The sequence below is a fragment of the Garra rufa genome, chromosome 10, assembly GCF_049309525.1.
Source record: "Garra rufa chromosome 10, GarRuf1.0, whole genome shotgun sequence".
Lineage (NCBI taxonomy): Eukaryota > Metazoa > Chordata > Actinopteri > Cypriniformes > Cyprinidae > Garra > Garra rufa.
This window is the reverse complement of record NC_133370.1, coordinates 23,889,716-23,909,416: the sequence shown is the minus strand read 5'-3', so window position 1 is coordinate 23,909,416 and position 19,701 is coordinate 23,889,716. Positions and strand designations below refer to the sequence as shown.

The following is a 19,701-nucleotide window of genomic DNA, read 5'->3' as shown; positions in this document are numbered from 1 at the left end:
TGTGAGCAAATCTAAATCTAAATGTATCTAAATGAATCTAAATGTAATTCCGCACTTAAATCGACACCTTCATTTATTTTCATTTTTCACTTTAATCGCGATAGCCGTAATACACTGTGTAATTGTGCTGGTGCATTTTTTGCACATTTGTTTTAAATTTATGGGGCATAACTGTTCATTTTGGTGGCATTTTTGCCACAAGCCCTATTCACTTCCAACCCTGATAATGTAGTAATAGAACGGAATGATAGCACATTCATAAAAGCATTAAATTACGTAAATGCTGTACAAAATTGTTTTCGTTAATTTATGATACCTAATGGATTAACTGAGGTTTATTAATTAAGTTTAATCTTTTAGTAAAGTTTTAAAATGTTGTGTTAAAGCTGATGTTAACATCAGTTTATCTGAATCACGAGTTTAATGCATTGTGCAGTGGACAGAAAACAATCATAGGAAGTGTAGTTTAAAATATATTCATTTATTGCTGATAAAATGTCTAATATATGACTGACTTACATATAACATTTGTTCGCAATACTGCTTAATTTAATTCTGAAAAATCTATATCATAGTATCTGTGGCAGAACATCATGGTACAACATTCTTAAAAACAATTTTAAAAGCTAATCCCTTCATTCCTCTTGATAAATAATAAATCACTTTAACAACAACATATTGCTGTTAGGAACTGCTTTCCTGCAGGTATTTCGGTTTCAACACATCCAGTCAGTTACACATTTACCTGACATTCATCCATTGCCATAAACACAAAAGTACCATGATGTCTTTCCTACTGAATAACATGGAGTATAGTGCAATTCTGTAAAGCTAGAAGGAAAGCGCAAAGTGGAACGATCAAAGATGGACCGGGAATTAAATAGTCTCCCATTTGTCCAGTTTGCATAAAAACTGCAGGGAAATGTAGATAACAAATCACTTTCTACAGCTGGAGCTGCCACTGTTATTAAGCACTATTAAGAGTATTTAGGCATTTTAAATACTATTTCTCATATTAAGTAACAATAAAAGCCAAAATAGACAGTTTTAGAAGATCAGATCCAGCTTCCTCATTATCAACACTGCAATGTAAGCAAGGGTTGAGAAAACATATGATATTTCAGTAGCAATTTCACTGGGAATGTTTTTGTGAACCAGTCAAAAGCACCATGTTCCGACGGCAGTGGAAGGGTTGTGGCATCGATGCTGCTGTTTACTTGAAGGATGCACGGACTTTGCGTCCCTTGAGAGGTTGAGGGGGTCTGAAGTTGTCGACCATGCAGCAAGGTGCCTCTCCTTCAGGTGTGAACAACAGGCTACGGAACTTAGCCATCTGTAGAACAGACAGACAGAGAGAGACAGTTAAATTGTTTTCTCTTGGATTGTGGTGTTTAGAGCTGTTGGCAGTCTTGCAGAGCCTTATTACAGCCTATATGTACTATATTTAGCTCCATGCTCATTCATAGGGTGCTTGCCAGAATTCCCTTGCAGCCGTTAGACTGTTCTGACTAACCACTGGAGACTAAAATAAGCTATGCAGGCTAACAGCACTGCCAGCATTAGGAAAAGGTAATGAATGGGGCATAATGTCATTCTCGATATGATGCTGCTGAAAGAGACCAGCTTTTTAATTATTGTGCTACACCAAACTTAGCTCTGACACATTTTAATGGGGGGAGCATATAGAAATTATTAGCACACAGCATGTGGTCCATAAAGGTTGTGCATTTTATTATGGTGGCAATGTCACCTTAATCAAAAAAAAAGTGTATTACCATTTAAAGTTTGGAGTTGGTAAGATATTTGTTTAATATTTTTGAAAAAAGTCTCTTATGGTCACCAAGGCTGCATTTAGTTTGAAAATACAGGGGGAAAATGTAAGATTGTGACATTATTACAATTCAAAATAACTGTTGGTCTGTTTTAACATATTTTAAAATATCATTTATTTCTATGACAGCAAAGCTGAATTTTTTTAGCATCATTACTTCCATCTTCAGTCTCACATGATCCTTCTGAAATCATTCTTATATTCTGATTTGGTGCTTAAGAAACATTATCAATCTTGAAATGCAGATGAATTAAAAATCTTACTGACACCAAACTTTGAAACCGTAGTGTATATTATAATATTTTTTTTATATTCAGTATATTCAGTCAAATTTTATTTAAAACATACACTACCAAAAGTTTTTGAACAGTAAGATTTGTATTGTTCTCTGAAAGAATGATATTCTACTCATGCATTTATTTGATCAAAAATACAGCAAAAGCAGCAATATTGTGAAATATTTTTACTATTTAAAATAACTATTTCTATTTAAATATTTTTAAATTTAATTTATTCCAGTGATCAAAGCCAATTTTTCAGCATCATTACTTTAGTCTTTAGTGTCACATGATCCTTCAGAAATCATTCTAATATGCTGATTTGCTGAATTTTGTAATATTTATATTATTAATATTTGAGTAACAGTTGAATATTCAGGATATTTTGATGAATAGCAAGATCCAAACGTCAGCATTTATCTAAAAATAATACACAGTTTTTGTAACATTGCTCACCATATCATTAAAAAACTTGGAGTTAGTAGAATTTGTTTTAAGAAATTATAGAAATAAATACTTTTATTTAGCATGGATGCTTTAAATTGAACAAAAGTGACTAAAAAGACATTTATAATGTTACAAAAGATTTCTGTTTCAAAAATGCTGTTCTTCTGAACTTTCTATTCATCAAAGAAAACTGAACAAAAAAAACTACTCGGCTGTTTTCAGCGAAATAATAATAAATGTTTTTGAGCAGCAAATCAGAATATTAGATGATTTCTGAAGGATCATGTGACTGGAGTAATGCTAAAAATTCACAGGAGCTATCACAGGAATAAATTATATTTTAAAATATATTCAAATAGAAAACTGTTATTTTAAAATAGTAAAACTATTTTACATTTTTACAGGTTTTTTTTCTGCACTTTGGATCAAATAAATGGTTTGGTAAGCAGAAGAGACTTCTTTAAAAAACATTTAAAGTCTTACTGTTCAAAAACTTTTGACTGGTAGTGTATAAAAACCAAACTAGACTGCAATGAGGTTCGAATTCATCTCCTGTAATAAACATATGGGTGTAGGTTTCTATCTTAAAGACACAAGCCTGATTTAAATATGATATTAGCTGTTAGACAAGCAATATATTTAAGATAATGTAATCTTGTAGAAGCAGAAACATATGGAGCACCGACCCTCCCAGTTTCAAAGTAGGAGTGACGTTAAATGTCGAGACCCCATTTGTGTTATCGTACTACTATTTAATTTGGGTATTTATTAACTTATTATCAGCTCAATAAGTAGCAAACATGTATTCAATCATATTCTCCTTCTTAATGAACAAAAAATGTGTGGACAAAATCTCAAGATAGCATAGTATACTAAAGATATGGAATAGAACTATATCTGTATATAATTGAAACTGCATAAAATAAAGTGTGAAAGTACCTGAGCAGGGCTAACACTGATAGGATCTTTCAGAACAATCCAGGTGACACTTTCCAACAGAGGAGGTGTAGTCAAAGACCCATCGTAAGTCCAGAAATCCAGAGAGGAGGGCAGCAAGGTTTTAGGATCAAAGTTGGTGAATGTAGTCTGTCTGCCCTGGAGAACAAACAAGCATATTGTAAAAGGATAAAAACATCTGAGGTCAAGTAGGATGAGTAAATATCCTAATTCACAAAGATTAGTATGTTAATACCTTTGATCTGATGTCATCAAGAGCATCTAGAACTTTCTGAAGTCTTGGATTGGCAGAGCCAATCTGGTAAACAGAACCACACAACATATCATTTTTGTATCATTTAATCACTGCAATTCCTGAAATGCTTTTGGCTAAAATCCTGACCTTGAGAAAAACTCCAACCACAGCAAGGCCATCAGGCTTGCTGGCAGCTTCGCCAAAGCTTGGGTACTTAGTGTTCCAGTGAACGAGATGAAGCTTTAGAAAAGAGGAGATGTGTTGAAACATTCAGTGTATGTGAAAAACTTACTGAATTAGTTTAATATCTCAGCGTATTTAAATGAGGGGATTTACAAATTCATAAGAGAGAACATCACAAGAATATTTATGAGCAGTGAGCTTTAAATATAGTTTTAAGGGAGAGACATTCAAGAATTAAAATGGCCTGTGCTACAACAACAGTTGAGTCTCATTACCTCACAGGGGAACTTGGTTCCAGCAACAGTGTGCTCTGAGCCCTTGTCATCACTGCTTCCCCAGTGGAAATGGAACTGTCTCAACCTGTATACCCCCGTGACGGGTCCTCCAGCCAGAGCTACACACACAAACATTTATTCCAATCATTCAGTTGTTTCTTTAATTAGTCATTGGAAAATTGTATGTATATATATTCCAATAAAATTTATTGGAGATGTTGTGTGCTTTGGAGTAATTAAGATGCATTTATAAAATATCTATGCATTTATAATGCATTGGATATGTTCAAATGTTTTAGAAAGGAGAACTGCTTTCTATTTTATTACAGTTTAAAATATAATAAAATACACAGCAGTTCTTTAAATGATAACAATATTTTACAATATTACTGTTTTACTGTATTTTTGATTAAATAAATGCAGCATTGGTGACCATTTCTTTGAATTTTTTTTTTTTTTACAAATTCTAGATAAAATATAAAAATGCTATTATATATTTTATGTTATTAAAATTATATTCTTTTGTCATTTTGTTTTTCAAATCATCAGTCTGTGAATTTAAAAAATAAAATGAAAATAGCATATTCATTTTGAGATTCATTAGAACATGCATAAAAATCCCATTAACCCAAAATCTTTTTTAAAATTAATTTATTTAATTATTTAATTACATCAATTAAATCTCAAATCTCAGATCATGTGATACAGATATATAGACTACCAGTCAAAAGTTTTTGAACAGTAAGATGTTTTGTTTTTTAAGAAGCCTCTTCTGCTCACCAAGCCTGCACTTATTTGATCTAAAGTACAGCAAAAACAGTAAAATTCTGAAATAAAAGCTAACTTTTCAGCATCATTACTTCAGTCATCAGACATGATCCTTCAGAAAACATTCTAATATTCCGATTTGCTGTTCAAGAAAAAAAATGATTAGTAGTAGTATTATCAATATTTAAAATAGTTGAGTACATTTTTCAGGATTTTTTGATGAATAGAACGATCCAAAGATCAGCATTTATCTGAAATAAAAAGCTTTTGTAACATTATACACTACATCATTCAAAAGCTTGGAGTCAGTATATATAAGAAATTACAGAAATTAATACTTTTATTTAGCAAGAATTCTATAAATTTATTATAAGTGATGATAAAGACATTTATAATGTTACAAAAAGATTTATATTTCAGATAAATGCTAATTTTATGAACGTTCTATTCATCAAAGAAACATTCTTTGAAAATTCTACTCAGCTGTTTTCAACATAATAATAATACATGTTTTTGAGCTGCAAATCATTAGAATGATTTCTGAAGGATCATGTGACTGGAGTAATGATGCTCAAAATTCAGCTTTGAAATCACAGGAATAAATCACATTTTAAAATATTTTCAAATAGAAAAGTTATTTTAAATAGTTTAAAATTTTACAGTTTTTGCTGTACTTTGGATCAAATAAATGCAGGCTTGGTAAGCAAAAGAGACTTCTATAAAAACATTTAAAATCTTACTGTTCAAAAACTTTTGACTGGTAGTGTATTATTCATTCTTAATGACATGGAACCTCTACTTCCTATATGATAGACTGACAGATTGCCTGTTAGGCAATGTCAGTGTGAGTGGACTACTTGGGATATTATTTGAGAAGTTCAATATTCAATACCTATACATATCTAATAGCTACTTCTTTCATCTCTTTTCACCAAGCATTTTGTATGCAGAAAGTGTTTGAAGACTCTTTTTCTGTAGTGTTTCTGTACCGCTCTTTAAGAAACACTCCTTTTCAAAGCATATGTGAGTCCCTTCTAGAAACAGCCATTAAAATTCAGCACATGTTGCTCTCATTGACCGACCATGGCATACAGCATTGATATGTGGCTCTATTCTTTCTCTCATAATAGAATACATTAGCACTTGAGTACACAGGGCTCTAAGTGCCTTATTTCCATGCACTGGCAGAGGAAGGAACACATCCACACATCCACATCCACTGCTCACATAACACTTTTACATCATTTGTTGATTCAATATTAATGAACTGGAGTAAAATGAAATGAAATGAACTAGTTCTAGCTTAAGCTACAAGGACACAATAAGAAAAATTCACAAGTTATTGTAATCTTTACTGTCTGAGATGGAGAACTCAAGCTTGAGACTGATCTTCAGAGCCCTGGACTACTTATTAAATAAAGTTATTAATGAATGGATAGAAATACAGCAGGAGATGGGGTGATGAAAGACTGAATATTAAGCTGTTTATATATGTGTAATGACTAACAAATTAAGATGCACCAGCTCTTTTTCTGCAGTGTTATAATTACTTTCATTAGGTTTAAGGGTAAAAATCTGTATGAAAATCAGACTATACTGCTTCAAGAGGTTGAAAATTGAACAACAGTTCTTGAAATGCAGTGATATACTAACTTGAGCTGTCGTCGTCATCAGCGAAATCCACTTGGAATGAATGGCCATTGTTGAGGATGCCCTTAGCGGTGGCGGGGTCATACTTCAATTTGAGTTGCTTCAGAGAAGGGTCATGTTGTGCTTGGGTGGGTACGATATCAATGGGAGACTGCCTGGGTCCGTTTGCAACGGGAAAGCTTTCCCCCCACTTTTCTGGCCCTGAAATGACAGAGAAAGAGAAAAAGATGAAACGCAGAAAACACAGTGAGATAAAAACCTTGTGCCTCGATGCACAACAAAAGTGTGTTTACATTCCTTGCAAGATTCAAGGTCAGCAAATGTACACTGTAAGCAGGGGATACGTGCAGCTGTTACTATGAGGAGCCTTTTTAAGCTTTAACATTTGGAAATGACTTTTGTTGGTGTGTTTATCCTGTCTCAAAACACTTTTTTACTAGACAAAACATTTTTTTTTACTATGTAGTCTGGCAAAATTTACCTCACAATCTTAGAAAAAAAGGTACAAAAGCTGTCATCGGAGCAGGACACTTTCAAAACATACACTTATATACCTTATTTTGACCTAAATGTTGCATATTAGTAGCAGGAACAAACTAATATTTAAACTTTACTATATTTTAAAAGGGTACTGCTTCAAAAACAGCGTTTGTACCTTTTTTCTACTTTTTATGTGGCTTGTTTAATAATAAATTACTTCCCACACAGCGTAAAGACTTAAGTATTCATTTAGTATCCTTTAAACTGCTCTTACCGTCATGTGGTCCATAACCCCAAGCGTGAGACATGATTATTTATGTCTTCAATGTGTTCCACTCCTCTGTTTTTAAGACCGGGATGTTAAAGACCAGCAACTGCTGGTTCTTCTAAACTATGTCAGCCTTTATATAGAGGTCCCCTGCTGGTACTGGTACCTATCTCAACACAGTGGGCTTGGCCACATGGTCTCCGGGTAGCACAGGAGGAGTCAGTAAGAGAACATTTGAGCAAATCAAAAGATCGCAGCCCCAGTCCCTTTAATTCGCACGCTGAGCATCGCGTTGCTCCGTTAGTTGCTGCTGCTGAACAGAGATGCTGGAGCGCCGGTGAACAGACAGGATGCGGACATTCCTCGCCTCTCTGTTTTCCATGCGTTTAAGGTGCTATTGCTCTTCGATGGCTCGAATAGCAAAGCAAACCTCGCCATTCGTCGTTTTCTCTGACAATTTAGAAAAGCATCCGTTATCCGGGCAGCGACACATGTTCTCTTGACCTTCTTCGTCCTTTTTCAATACTGTGTGTAGATACGCAGGCTGTAGCGGGACGTACAAGTGGAGGTGCGCCGATTAACTCTGGATTTCAGTAGCTTAATGACTATTTTTGTAGCCGAGGTTGCCGTTTAGAACGTTGTTTTGATCCACATTTCTAAAGAAAACAAAAGCAGCCGCAGTTTATTCGCCCACATCTTCTGGTACCCGATCTGTGAAGCGCTCGGCGCTAATTTAAAGGGACCACTGCTACAACCACTGTTATATTAACAATTATAGCCTGTATATAAAGAAGATAAAAGAACTATGAATATATGTTTGTTGCTTTATTGTCAACTTTATTTTAAAGAAATCTAATAAAGGTGTCAATGCTGTCTTAACAGTTTCTGCTTAGTTCACTTGTTGATTATAGAAACGCTATATATATTTCTGCTGTACCTGTACCAATAAATATGTCACAGATGTGTTTCCAGTATGTTTAATAACGTTTTGAATAGCAATTTGTAATTGTCAAACTTAAAAGAGTGTTACGTAGGCTACGTTTGACTTATTTCTATTATTCAGGTGCTGTCATCTGGTGGCTGAAGTAGGAAATGGCAACTGAAAGCTATTTATTTAGTTATATTTTGTACTAGAAAAACGAAATAAATATAGAAATAAAGGAAACATTGAAACTGGACTGCCTTTTTTATTATTATTCTATTTTATTTTATTCTATTCAATTTTTTTTTTTTTTTTTTTTGACTGTTGGAATTTTTTATTTGTATATTCACTTTTTTTTTTTTTCAGGTAATACGAATGGGCGAGGCGTTTGTAAATTTTATGGGCTTGCCTTCCGGTCTTATCCCAGCTATTTTTAGCTGTACAAAACAGCTCGTTTTGCTGCTTCATATTGCAAATTGGTCTTACCATATTATTTTAATGTATTATCTTAAAGGATAACTATTGCCAAAATGCAACCTGGACTGCGAGAGGAAACCAAAAAAATTGTACACAAACCAATTGTACACAAACAATGTTCTCAATTACAATGAACAATGTTCATGTGTAAAGACCCAGGCGATACTTCGAGCAAAGTTTCATGGTGTGTCGAGCCTTCTTAGTGTTGTAAAAATATAGATTTTGATGCGCTCAAAGTTATGCCCCTAGAACTCCCATTCACCGGCCATTGACCACAAAAAGAATCACAGTCAATCTCAAAAACGACTCGTTTGCTTTAAGATATAAGTTTGTCTCGTTTACGATAAAAAAAAAAAAAACAGCCCAGGTTGCATTTTGGCAATAGTTATCCTTTAATTATGAACACACTGTAGTGCAAACTGTTTTACCGTTTACAGCACGTTATTCTTTTCCTTATTTTCCTGTAGTGGCTAAAAAGGTGAATAAAAATGCGATTAATGATCTGAAGTGACAGTATTCAAATTAATGTTTTTACATTTTGTTTGTCCTGTTGTTTATGGATATAGCACAATACAATGCAGTAATAAAAACACAGGCAAGTTATTATGTATCTGAGTTTGAGTAAAAAAACAAACAAAGAAACTAAAAAATCTAACATATTTTAATCATTTTTGATAATTGATAGTGACAATTACTGTTGTTAAGACTGTCTCTTTAGAGCTGTTTAACTTGCTAGGTGGTAGCAAGTGGTAATTAATCTTACTTTTTTAGACTTAAATTAGGCTAAATTAAATTTTTATGTAACTGATTGTAGAAAGTTACGAATAGTCTTGCAGAAAAGAATAATACACTGATGCCTTAAACGTGTAATAAATGATTCAGACCACTAGGTGTCAGAGAAGAATCATATTTCATATAACAGCACATTCAGTAGATCAATCGATCTATCTATGTATTTAAATTAGTAATAGTGTATCTCAGTTTGTTTGTTTGTTTGTTTGTTTGTTTGTTTGTTTGTTTGTTTGTTTGTTTGTTTGTTTGTTTGTTTGTTTGTTTGTTTGTTTTATTATCAATTTAATACAGTGCAACAATTCAAGTGTTTTTAACACTGGATTATAGTCTGCTGTATAGATTTATGTGAATTATAAAATGATTAAAATTAAGTTAATGCTGTTTAACAGATTAGAAATTGCAACAATAACTGTTTTTTTTTAAAACAAATAATTATAAATAATAATGATCAAGATATGCAATGCATAATTATGTGATGTAAATAAATATTCTAAATATAAAAGATCAAATGATTAAACAATTTGAAGGTTAATTCTTTCTTTATATGGCTCTTTTAGATGAATGACAGCCTTCTCATTTGTAACATAAATATTATACTCAGTGAAAATTATACATTAAAACATTCTAAACCATTTTAAAGAGCACTTTTGCGGTATGGGTTGGAGTTTTCCCTTCCACACGAAAAAAGAGAAAGCTCATCAAGCTGCTATGTGAATGCTACAATATGAATCAGCGATGAAAAGGAAGAAAATGAGCTCCTTTCATGTCACGGATGTAAATTTGCCTCCGCAGGATCAAATGCATGCTGAGTCTAACTAAGAACAAGAATGGCAGCAGCAAAAGGAGCTTATGAAACCTCTCATTTGGTTCTATTCACTTCTCTGATTGGATGCAAGTGACATGGGCTCTGTGAAAAGGCCAGATCATTTTGACCTTCTACAGACAGACGGCGCAGCAGGGTTCCCCCCTTTCACAAGCAGCATCACGGCCCCTGATATGCTCCATTCAACCATCTCTGATACTTTAAGAGGGAACAATGTGACCTAATTGGATGGCTCCTTATAATTAATGTTATTTTGATGCCAAGTATGACATGTCTTGCAGAGATTTTGTATCTTTAGCAAGATATTTACATCAATTTTTAAGTGCTTTGAAGTATTCCATATTAATAAGTTTAATATTTTTTGTCAGTGTTTTTGTTTTTTGGTTGCCAAATTCATTTACATGTTACATGTTTAAATGTTTTTGAGTGAGGTTCAAATTCTGGAAAAGGGCAAAACTGTACTGAAATGTTGTTGTTTTCGTGTTACCATATGTCTATTGTGTCAAAGAGCATAATAAACCATATACAATGTTACATTTTTTTTGTCTCTTTTTCCTGAATTTATGCTTGGTTAACTGAATATTTTTTTTATTCTATCGGAGTGTAAGATTTTACATTTTGCAAAAGGAATGTTAATTCAGACTTTAAAACATCTGATCTGCGTGTACCGTAATCGATGACAATAACTCTATTTTGTAATACTTAAGGACAAAAAAAGACGAATGCTAAAATGATCAGCTTGATTCTTGGAATTAAAGTTAGGCGCTGTGACTGCGTAACACAATGATGGTTTGTGATGGAGCGTATCCGGTTGGCAAAATCTAAATCCTGGCATGGATTCCCAATTGCATAGAGTACCAGAACAACGCTAGAGTGTATGCTGATGGGTTTAAAAGGCAATATGTCAGGGTTTAGCAGTATTGTGCACAGATTTAAATCCAAATGTCGTTTTCCAGGCAAGTAAACACAGGATTTTATTTGTAGTCTAGCTTATGGGGTTTTCCACTGACTAACGCAGATACTGATAACTAAGTAAAGAACTTGATGTAATGATGAGAATCGAATGAGAGATGTACACATACATGCTGAAATTATTAGAAATAAATGTACACAGTATTTGGAAATGAATTATAGTGTTTTCATGATCATCAGTTGGCCATATTGGTGGCACTGAACGTAAACAATGCCACTGTACTGAACAAAACTTGCATATTTTGCTGATAATTGCTGCTGAAAATGGTCATTTATTGTAATGTATTGGGCTGTATACTAATCAGGCAGACCGGGAAGAGCATTTGGAGTACTATAGACCGCCAAAAGTTATAACAAATGTCTGAGGAACAAAAAGCATTTGCGGTTGGCCAAACTGAACCAGCATTTCAAGAATCTTGACAACATTCGTGTTTGTTCTTATAATTTCCAGCCAGGTAGGTGAAATATTAGGTTAATATCTTAATTAATACTGTTCGTACGTATCTTTACCACATATTAACTTTAGTTTGTGTAAAATACAGTGCACCCTTTCCTGTTTACTAAGTCCTTTTCTATATGATTTAGCATCTTCCACACATTTTTCCCCTGGTTTAGACAGCATAAATTAGCAGAACAATGAATTAAATGGTACATTAACTGTGCAATCCATGCTGTTGTTTACGTCCAAGTATCGCCAGTATCCCTGCTGAAAAAAACAGCATATGCTGGTAAGGTAGGTTTTGATGCTGGTTTAAGTTGGTCCTTTGCTGGTTTATGCTGGTCCTTAGCTGGTTTATGCTGGTCCTTTGCTAGTTTATGCTGGTCCTTTTGCTGGTTTATGCTGGTCCTTGACCAGCACATGACCAGCTAAGAACCAGCATAAACCAGCAAAGGACCATCTTAAACCAGCATCAAAACCTACCCAACCAGCATCCCAGCATCAAAACCTACCTTACCAGCATTTGGTGTTTTTTTTCAACAGGGATACTGGGGATACTTGGATGTAAACAACATCATGGATTGCATGGTTAATGTACTATTTAATTCATTGTTCTGCTAATTTATGCTGTCTAAACCAGGATGAAAGGTGTGGAAGCTGCTAAATCATAACTGGAAACCAGCATCAAAACTAAGTACCAGCATCAAAACTACCTAACCAGCACATGCTGTTTTTTTTCACCAGGGATGTAAATGCAAACCCTCTATTGGTATTTTGACATTACCTTAAACTTCTTGAACAAAATGACTTATTAAAACAATTTTATGATTTACCCTGCTGAAAAAAACTGGTCTCCAAAACCTGCTGACCAGCTAAAACCAGCCAACTAGCCTAGGCTGGTTTTAGCTGGGGGGGGGGGGGGGGTTCCACCAGGGTTAACAGATAGACTTCAGACATCTTTGGTTTGTCTTAAAGAAATCTTCCCAGCCTACTGAAGTCCACTGGCCAGATTCCATGCCGCATTTTGTCGGTGCTCCGGCATCACTGAACAGCACACGTACCTCCGCTGCAGCTCCACGGCTTGCTGTCAGGTGCGGATCAGACCGACTCCAGTATCATATCCAGCGATCAGCCCTTCATACACTGTCTGTATTTCTGAAACGCTAAAGGATTTACTTCACCTCTCTGTGTTTATGAATTGCGACTGATAAAGACCATAAGGTAAGGTGTTAACATTCTAAAATGCGGTTGTGGTTTGTTCATAGGAATCCTAGTGTGGTTATTTTCTTGTTGCGAATTGCATTGACTGAAACACGTCGCGTGTTCTCTGCTGGTATTCGTTTATTTACCACGCCACGTCGGTGCCGCTTCACAGAGGCGTTAAATTTAGTCGCGTTTGTTGTAACGTTGATGTTTCAAATAGCTATGCACTTCATTTCTGCAGCCACTGATGCGCGTCTCTATGAATGTACATTGAACAAAGACCGGTGACACAGCCAGGTAGCAACATGTATGAACAAAAAAAATGTAATTCAGCTATGTTAGATGATTTTGTTGAATTGTCTGTTTTGATTAAGCTAATTTATTGGCAATCACCTGCATCTAACATCTGTTGCAGAAGGAAGTATTGGTGCTTTGAGACCATACACAGCTGTTGAAATGACAGATGATATGAGTCTTATTGGTCTCTCTCCTTAAGTCGGACTGCCAAGATGGCCTGGTTATTTGAGTAAGAAATGACATCAGTTCTTTATTTTATTTTACGTTATGTCATTTTATTTGACTGAAATATTTTACCCACATATTTGTCTGACTTTGGCTCAACTTTTATTATAACAGCCATGATTTGAATGCATTTCAGTTTGACTATAATATGTTTGAAAATAGTATCACACATGATCATGGATCCTGGTCATTTTACATGAGCTTTCCATTGATGTATGGCTTGTTAGGATAGGACAATATTTGGCAGAGATACAACTATTTATAAATCTGGAATCTGAGGATGGAAAAAAAAAAAATCTAAATCGCCTTCAAAGTTGTCCAAATGAAGTCCTTAGCAATGCAAATTACTAATCAAAAATTAAGTTTTGGTGTATGTACGGCAGGACATTTCCAAAATAATGCCGTTGAGCATGATGTTTTCTTAATATTCTAATAATTTTAGCATATATGAAAAATGTATCATTTTGAACCATACAATATATTTTTGGCTATTGCTACGAATATACCCGTGCTATGGTTTTGTGGTCTAGAATCGCATATATGACATGAACTGTAAGGATAGAAAAATAATGTTTAAGTGAAAGTTCATCCAAAAATGAAAATTCTAATTTTGTTCTGAACCTTTATAACTTATTTTCTTCTGTGGAACATAAAAGAAGATATTTTGAGAAATGTCTCTGTGCTTTTTGTCTGTACAATAGAAGTTTGGTTACAAAACTGTTTCGTCAAACCATCTTTGGTAACACTTTATTATAGGGACCAATTCTCACTATTAACTAGTTGCTTATTAGCATGCCTATTATTAACATATTAGCTGCGTATTATACTTATGAAGCATGTATTCTGCATGACAGTATTACACATCCCTAATCAAACTCCACACCTAAACTTCGCTATTAATAAGCCGCAAATTAAAAGTTTGTCATAGGTAATATTTTGTTAATATCGAGAATTGGCCCAATGTTCTGCAGGGGATTAAACATTGACAATTTCATTTTTGATTGAATTATCTCTTTATTCTATTCTTTCTTTGGTTTGGCTGTCTCATATTTAGTATATTTGAAGCATCATATTTTGCTATTGATCAGGAGGTTTATATTTTTAAACCAAAGATCATGCCAGGAAGGTAGAGACTTTAAATGAAAAGATAAAAACATCAACAAATCCCTTTAGTTCTAAAGAAATCATGTTTCTTTTTCACAAATTTGATTGTGTTTTTAAGTCTGGCTGTATTTAAACCTCTCCAACATGTAAACTTAGATCAACTGGTTGTTTATTGAACTACAAAGAAGACTATGTCTGTTACCGTCTTACTGTCTGACATAAATGTAATTTAGTTTTGATGTCATGCTTAGGGGAGGACAGAAAGCTATATCCTGAAAGACAGTGAGGGAGGGAGAGAGAGAGAGAAAGAGAGAGAGACAAACTGCGGAGGTGGGTGCATATGAGATTTATTAGATCTGAGTCAGTCCACTGTGTCAAGTGCCCTGGAACAGTGTGATTTTATTTTTCAACAGCTTTTCTATGAAGCCTGAAGTAGCGTCTGGTTTGCTTTTATTTCAAATATACCTCGATACAGACTTATTTAAAATAATACATTTTGCCATTCAACATAGCAGTGTGATCATGAAGTCTGGTTATCCATATTAGATTCCCACCTGGGTGTCTCTTCTCAGTTCTCCATCCCAACAGGAAGAGTTGCGTCTGCTGAGCTGTATCACTGCCCAGACTAGCATAACTGGGCATGCTTTGATGATGGCTTTGTTTGGTAATAGGAATGAAATCTAATTAGGAAGTGTTCCGTAAAGCTCAATTAAAGGCAATAATGCGCTCAAAGGGCACCTTGAATCTCAGACCATGATTTGCCTCACCGTTAAGGCCGTGTTCATTTTATTAGCCATTAAGCAGTGCCACCAAAATCCATTCTGTGCAGTTTAGTCAGACACGGTGGGGCAGAATTCTGTGCGAGATGGTGGAGGGACAAGAAGACCAGCTTGAGGAGATGATCATTCACTCTAAAAAATGCTGGGTTAAAAACTGCCATTTCTGGGTTATTTGGCTACCCAGCGCTGGGTAAATATTAAACAGAACATATGCTGGGTTATTTTGACACAGCTTGTTGGGTTTTATACATTAAAGTTGTTTTTTGACAGTGTTGGGTCAGTCAACCTATTGAAGGTTTTATATTTGAAATAAAAATGAACTGTAAAATCTGTTTTATATATATTTTGGGCCAGAAAAGGTCATATACTATAATTTTTTATGTCGAGTCAGTCTTTTACAATCATAAAACTTTTAGTAAAGGTTTAAGGCATGACAGACGCAGCAAAAGCAGCCAATGGGAAACTGTGGGAAGAAAACTGCTATCAGTAGGCTCTTCTAGTTCATTAAAGGACTTTATATTCATGTTTAAAAAGTTACATAAAAAACTGCTTCACCTCGTACAATCTTGTCTATCCGACATTTAAGTTTCAGCTCGTCGAACGCATAGCTGTGTCACTAGTGCACAATAGCTCTCCTATTTTAGTCGGAGGAGCGCACAGAAACTTTGTTACATATAACAGCGAAGTTGCATTGTGTTTGAGCCCTGGTTGCGCATTCATTTGGCAGGAGGTGAAACTTCCTTTTCTTGCTCAGATTTTTGTCTAGTTTCCAGCCAAAATATCTAAAAATACTTAAATCAAGAAGGATTTTCTAGACAAGTAAAAATAATTTTCTTGTTTTCAGAAAAAACATGTCATACACTCTAAAAAATGCTGAGTTAAAAACAACCTAACTTGGGTTATTTGGCAACACAGCACTGGGTAAATATTGGACAGAACACATGCTGGGTTATTTTGACCCAGCTGGTTGGGTGAAGTGTTTTTACCCAACTTGCTGGGTTGTTTAATTTAAGTCAACTATTGTTTATAAATTATTATATTACGGATTCAAAATTGGCTGGAAATTAAAAATCACACACAGAATTACAGAGGCAACAACAACAATCAAAAGATGAACATTTATTATTAAGCAAGAACACCTCTGGACAAAAACATAAGACAAATATAACTTATCTGGGGGAATACAGCATAGTTTACAATATTACATACATTTAAACTTGTTTAACAAGCATTTTAGAAAAAACATGGAACGTTTAAAAAAAATAGCATTTTAATTTAAGTGTATCGAACAGTTTTCTGTAAAAATACTTTTATACAAAATACTGCAAATTCTTGTGCCGGTGTGTCACGAAATCTAAGCCAGTGGTGGGCTGGTGTTCGAAATATTAACCTCAGACTGCTCAGAATTTTTAGATATCTTGGCTGGAAGCAAGACAAAAAAAATCTTAGTAAGGAAAGCATTTTTTGCAGTGTGCTGATGCGGATGACTGACATCTCGTCCTTGTATGTTGCGTTGCATATATATATATATATATATATATATATATATATATATATAAAATTTACAGCACAGTAAAGACTTTATAAATGAAATAAAATGTATACAAACCTTTATTTTGCTGAAGAAGTGCACCAAATCAGCAGCGCTGTGAACTGCTGTCTCTCGTAAGCAGCTGGGTTGTTTCATCAGAGACAGGCTCAACTCAGCGGTTGGGTAAAAAAAAAAAAACAATATTTAATAACCCAATAAAAATGAGCCAGCAGGCTGAATAAAAAAAAAAAATAACCCAGCATTTTTTGGAGTGTGGAAGGTTAGCGTTCCAAGCAGATGTTAGCTGGGACATACTGTATATTTAAACAAAAAAAGGAATAGGTTTGAGTACAGATATTTATTTACACAGTAATAAGTTGATAGGAATACAATGTAATACATACCTTAATTTGATTCCTGGAAGTATCCTGCCAGTCAAGTTTTCGCTCAGATCAGAACACAGAATGACTAAAGACAAATGTATCCAGTTTTAACTAGTTTAGCACAGACTACCCAACATTGGGTTACACTGACCCAGCGCTGAGTTGGTGTGTGAGGGGGTTCATCATTTGTATTGACAATAAAAATGACCAGCAGCTAAGTTGCAGAAAAACTACCCAACACCTGGGTCAAAAAATATATATATTAAAGGTGCCATAGAATGCATTAATACAATATTTTAAATTGTTCTCTGGTATCTACATAGAAGGCTTGGGTAAGGGCAAAAATTCTACAGAAACGGTTTTACAAGTCCATTTACAACCCTAGGATTTGTCCCTAGAATGAAATGGTCGGTTATTACCTTATTTGGAAGGTTCATGAATAATAATGATGAGCTTTGCTCTGATTGGCTGTTTCACAGAGCGACTCCTTTCAGTAGCTCACACAGCAGGAAGGAAACACAGGGAGGAAAATATATTAATATTATAATATGCAGGGCATTGAAACTGCCGTTTTGAATGCACGTTCACTTTTTACTTTAACTTTTGAGATTTGCGATCGCACATGCCCTGTGTATACTACAGTGGCAGTACCTACAGCAGTACGCATTCGATTTTGAACGTGAAATTGCGTAGCTTTTTAGTGATCTACGGCTCAGTCTTTTAAATACCGCGCCATCTGAATGCATGTGATGGAGATTTACTACTAATCACAGAACCGGCTTTACTGATGAGATACGCATGACAGTCGCATGCGATGTATCGTGCAGCCCTAGTACTTACCACACATTTTACAAGTTTAGATGTTTGTCAGTGGTGCTCAGGATCTGCAAATCATTCGCCATCGTCCGCGCAGTCATCTCTCCTTACTCTGTTAGTAAGGTAAGTGAAATCTAATGTACTGCAATGTAACAGGCTACCGCTAGCAAGAAGCTAACCATGTAGCTCGTGTTATTTTATTAGAACGCGTTATTTGTTTTCTGTGCCTTTCTGAGTACAGACACCAACCCATCCCTGCACTTAACATCTCCTGCACAACCTGGAGCATAACATTTATTTCTGTGATCTGCCATTTTTGCTATTGTCCTCGCTTTGTTTTTTCACAATAGCCTACCTGCGGAACTTCTGACGATTCGGCTATGCATATGTTGGGGGCGTAACTATTAATGATCCTGACTATAATGTCATAGTCTGTGTTATGTTTGGATTGGCCTCTTTTTCAGTGGTCTTTTGCACACCAGATTTATATAAGAAGGAGGAAACAATGGCGTTTGAGGCTCACGGTATGTCATGTCCATGTACAGAACTGTTGTTATTCAACTATGTCAAGGTAAATACAGTTTTCCATTCTATGGCACCTTTAAAATTAACCCAATAAAATTAACCCAGCATTTGGGTTAAAAAAAAAAAAAACTAGCATTTTTTTAGAGTGCAAAAAAACTGGGTAAATATATTAAAAATGATCCAAGAGCCTGAACCCAGCATTTTTTGGAGTGTTGTAACAGTATCAAGGCTCATTTTACACAGGCCAGTTGAGCGACACACATTTGTAGAGTTATTTCACATGGTTTAGAAACCCCGCTCGCAGAACTCGATATGCACTGCTATACTAAATGCCCTGTGATCTCAGATTGTTATAAATTGTTAATGTTTTAATCTTGTAATGCAGTTCACTTAGGCTTGAAATATGGACTTATTTTTTATTTGACTGGCTCGCTAATGTGCACGTTTAAAAGAAACAATATTTTAAACGATCCCCTGTTAATACACTTTAATCAGGAGCTACTTTTGATGGGGATAAAAAATACATCCTTCCAGCCTGAGGAGATTTATGATCGGATTAATGTCAAATTATTGGAAAATATAAGCTTGTATTTCTTCAAAGAACTGTCCCTCATGATTCAGCCTGAGTCCTCTCTTCTTCCATTTAGCACAGTGCCTTAAATAATGCTAATAACACTGGATGTTGTGGAGGAAGAGTGTAAGTATATGGTGCAGAATTAGCTGCAAGACTGTGGGAGTTTGCATCTTAATGAGGATAGCTGTGTGATTTTCAGAGGTTTGCGGCCCTCTGCACTCTGAAACAGGTGGTATTTATGCTGCGGAGGTGGAAGGATGATTCACTGAAAAATGTTGGGCCTTGTATAGCGCTGTTGTTACGTCACTCAAAAAAAGGATGTGAATCATTTAAACTCAATGTTCCACGTGATTAGGATGTATGGATATTCTTATATATGTATGACACATACTATATGATTATGTAGAGTAGGGATGCACTGACATTAAAATGTTCTTCTATATTTTTTTAAATTAGAGTAAATGATC

At 34.9% G+C, this 19,701-nt stretch overlaps 2 protein-coding genes across 2 annotated transcripts in view; one reads left to right on the top strand and one right to left on the bottom strand.

Moving 5' to 3' along the window:
* Positions 1-460: 460 nt before the first annotated feature.
* On the bottom strand, positions 461-7,860 carry cahz (carbonic anhydrase). Its single transcript, XM_073849002.1, has 7 exons — positions 7,379-7,860; positions 6,628-6,825; positions 4,207-4,325; positions 3,896-3,988; positions 3,749-3,811; positions 3,496-3,651; positions 461-1,333 (listed from the first exon to the last, which is right to left on the bottom strand). Exons 1-7 carry the CDS (start codon positions 7,410-7,412, stop codon positions 1,214-1,216), a joined length of 783 nt encoding a protein of 260 aa, XP_073705103.1. The 5' UTR covers positions 7,413-7,860; the 3' UTR covers positions 461-1,213.
* A 5,028-nt stretch (positions 7,861-12,888) lies between these two features.
* Positions 12,889-19,701, top strand: part of dlgap1a (discs, large (Drosophila) homolog-associated protein 1a) — a 164,729-nt gene continuing 157,916 nt past the window's right edge. The window contains exon 1 of the mRNA XM_073848332.1: positions 12,889-13,018. The gene's annotated coding sequence lies outside the window, so the exon portion shown is untranslated. The remainder of the gene's footprint in view (positions 13,019-19,701) is intronic.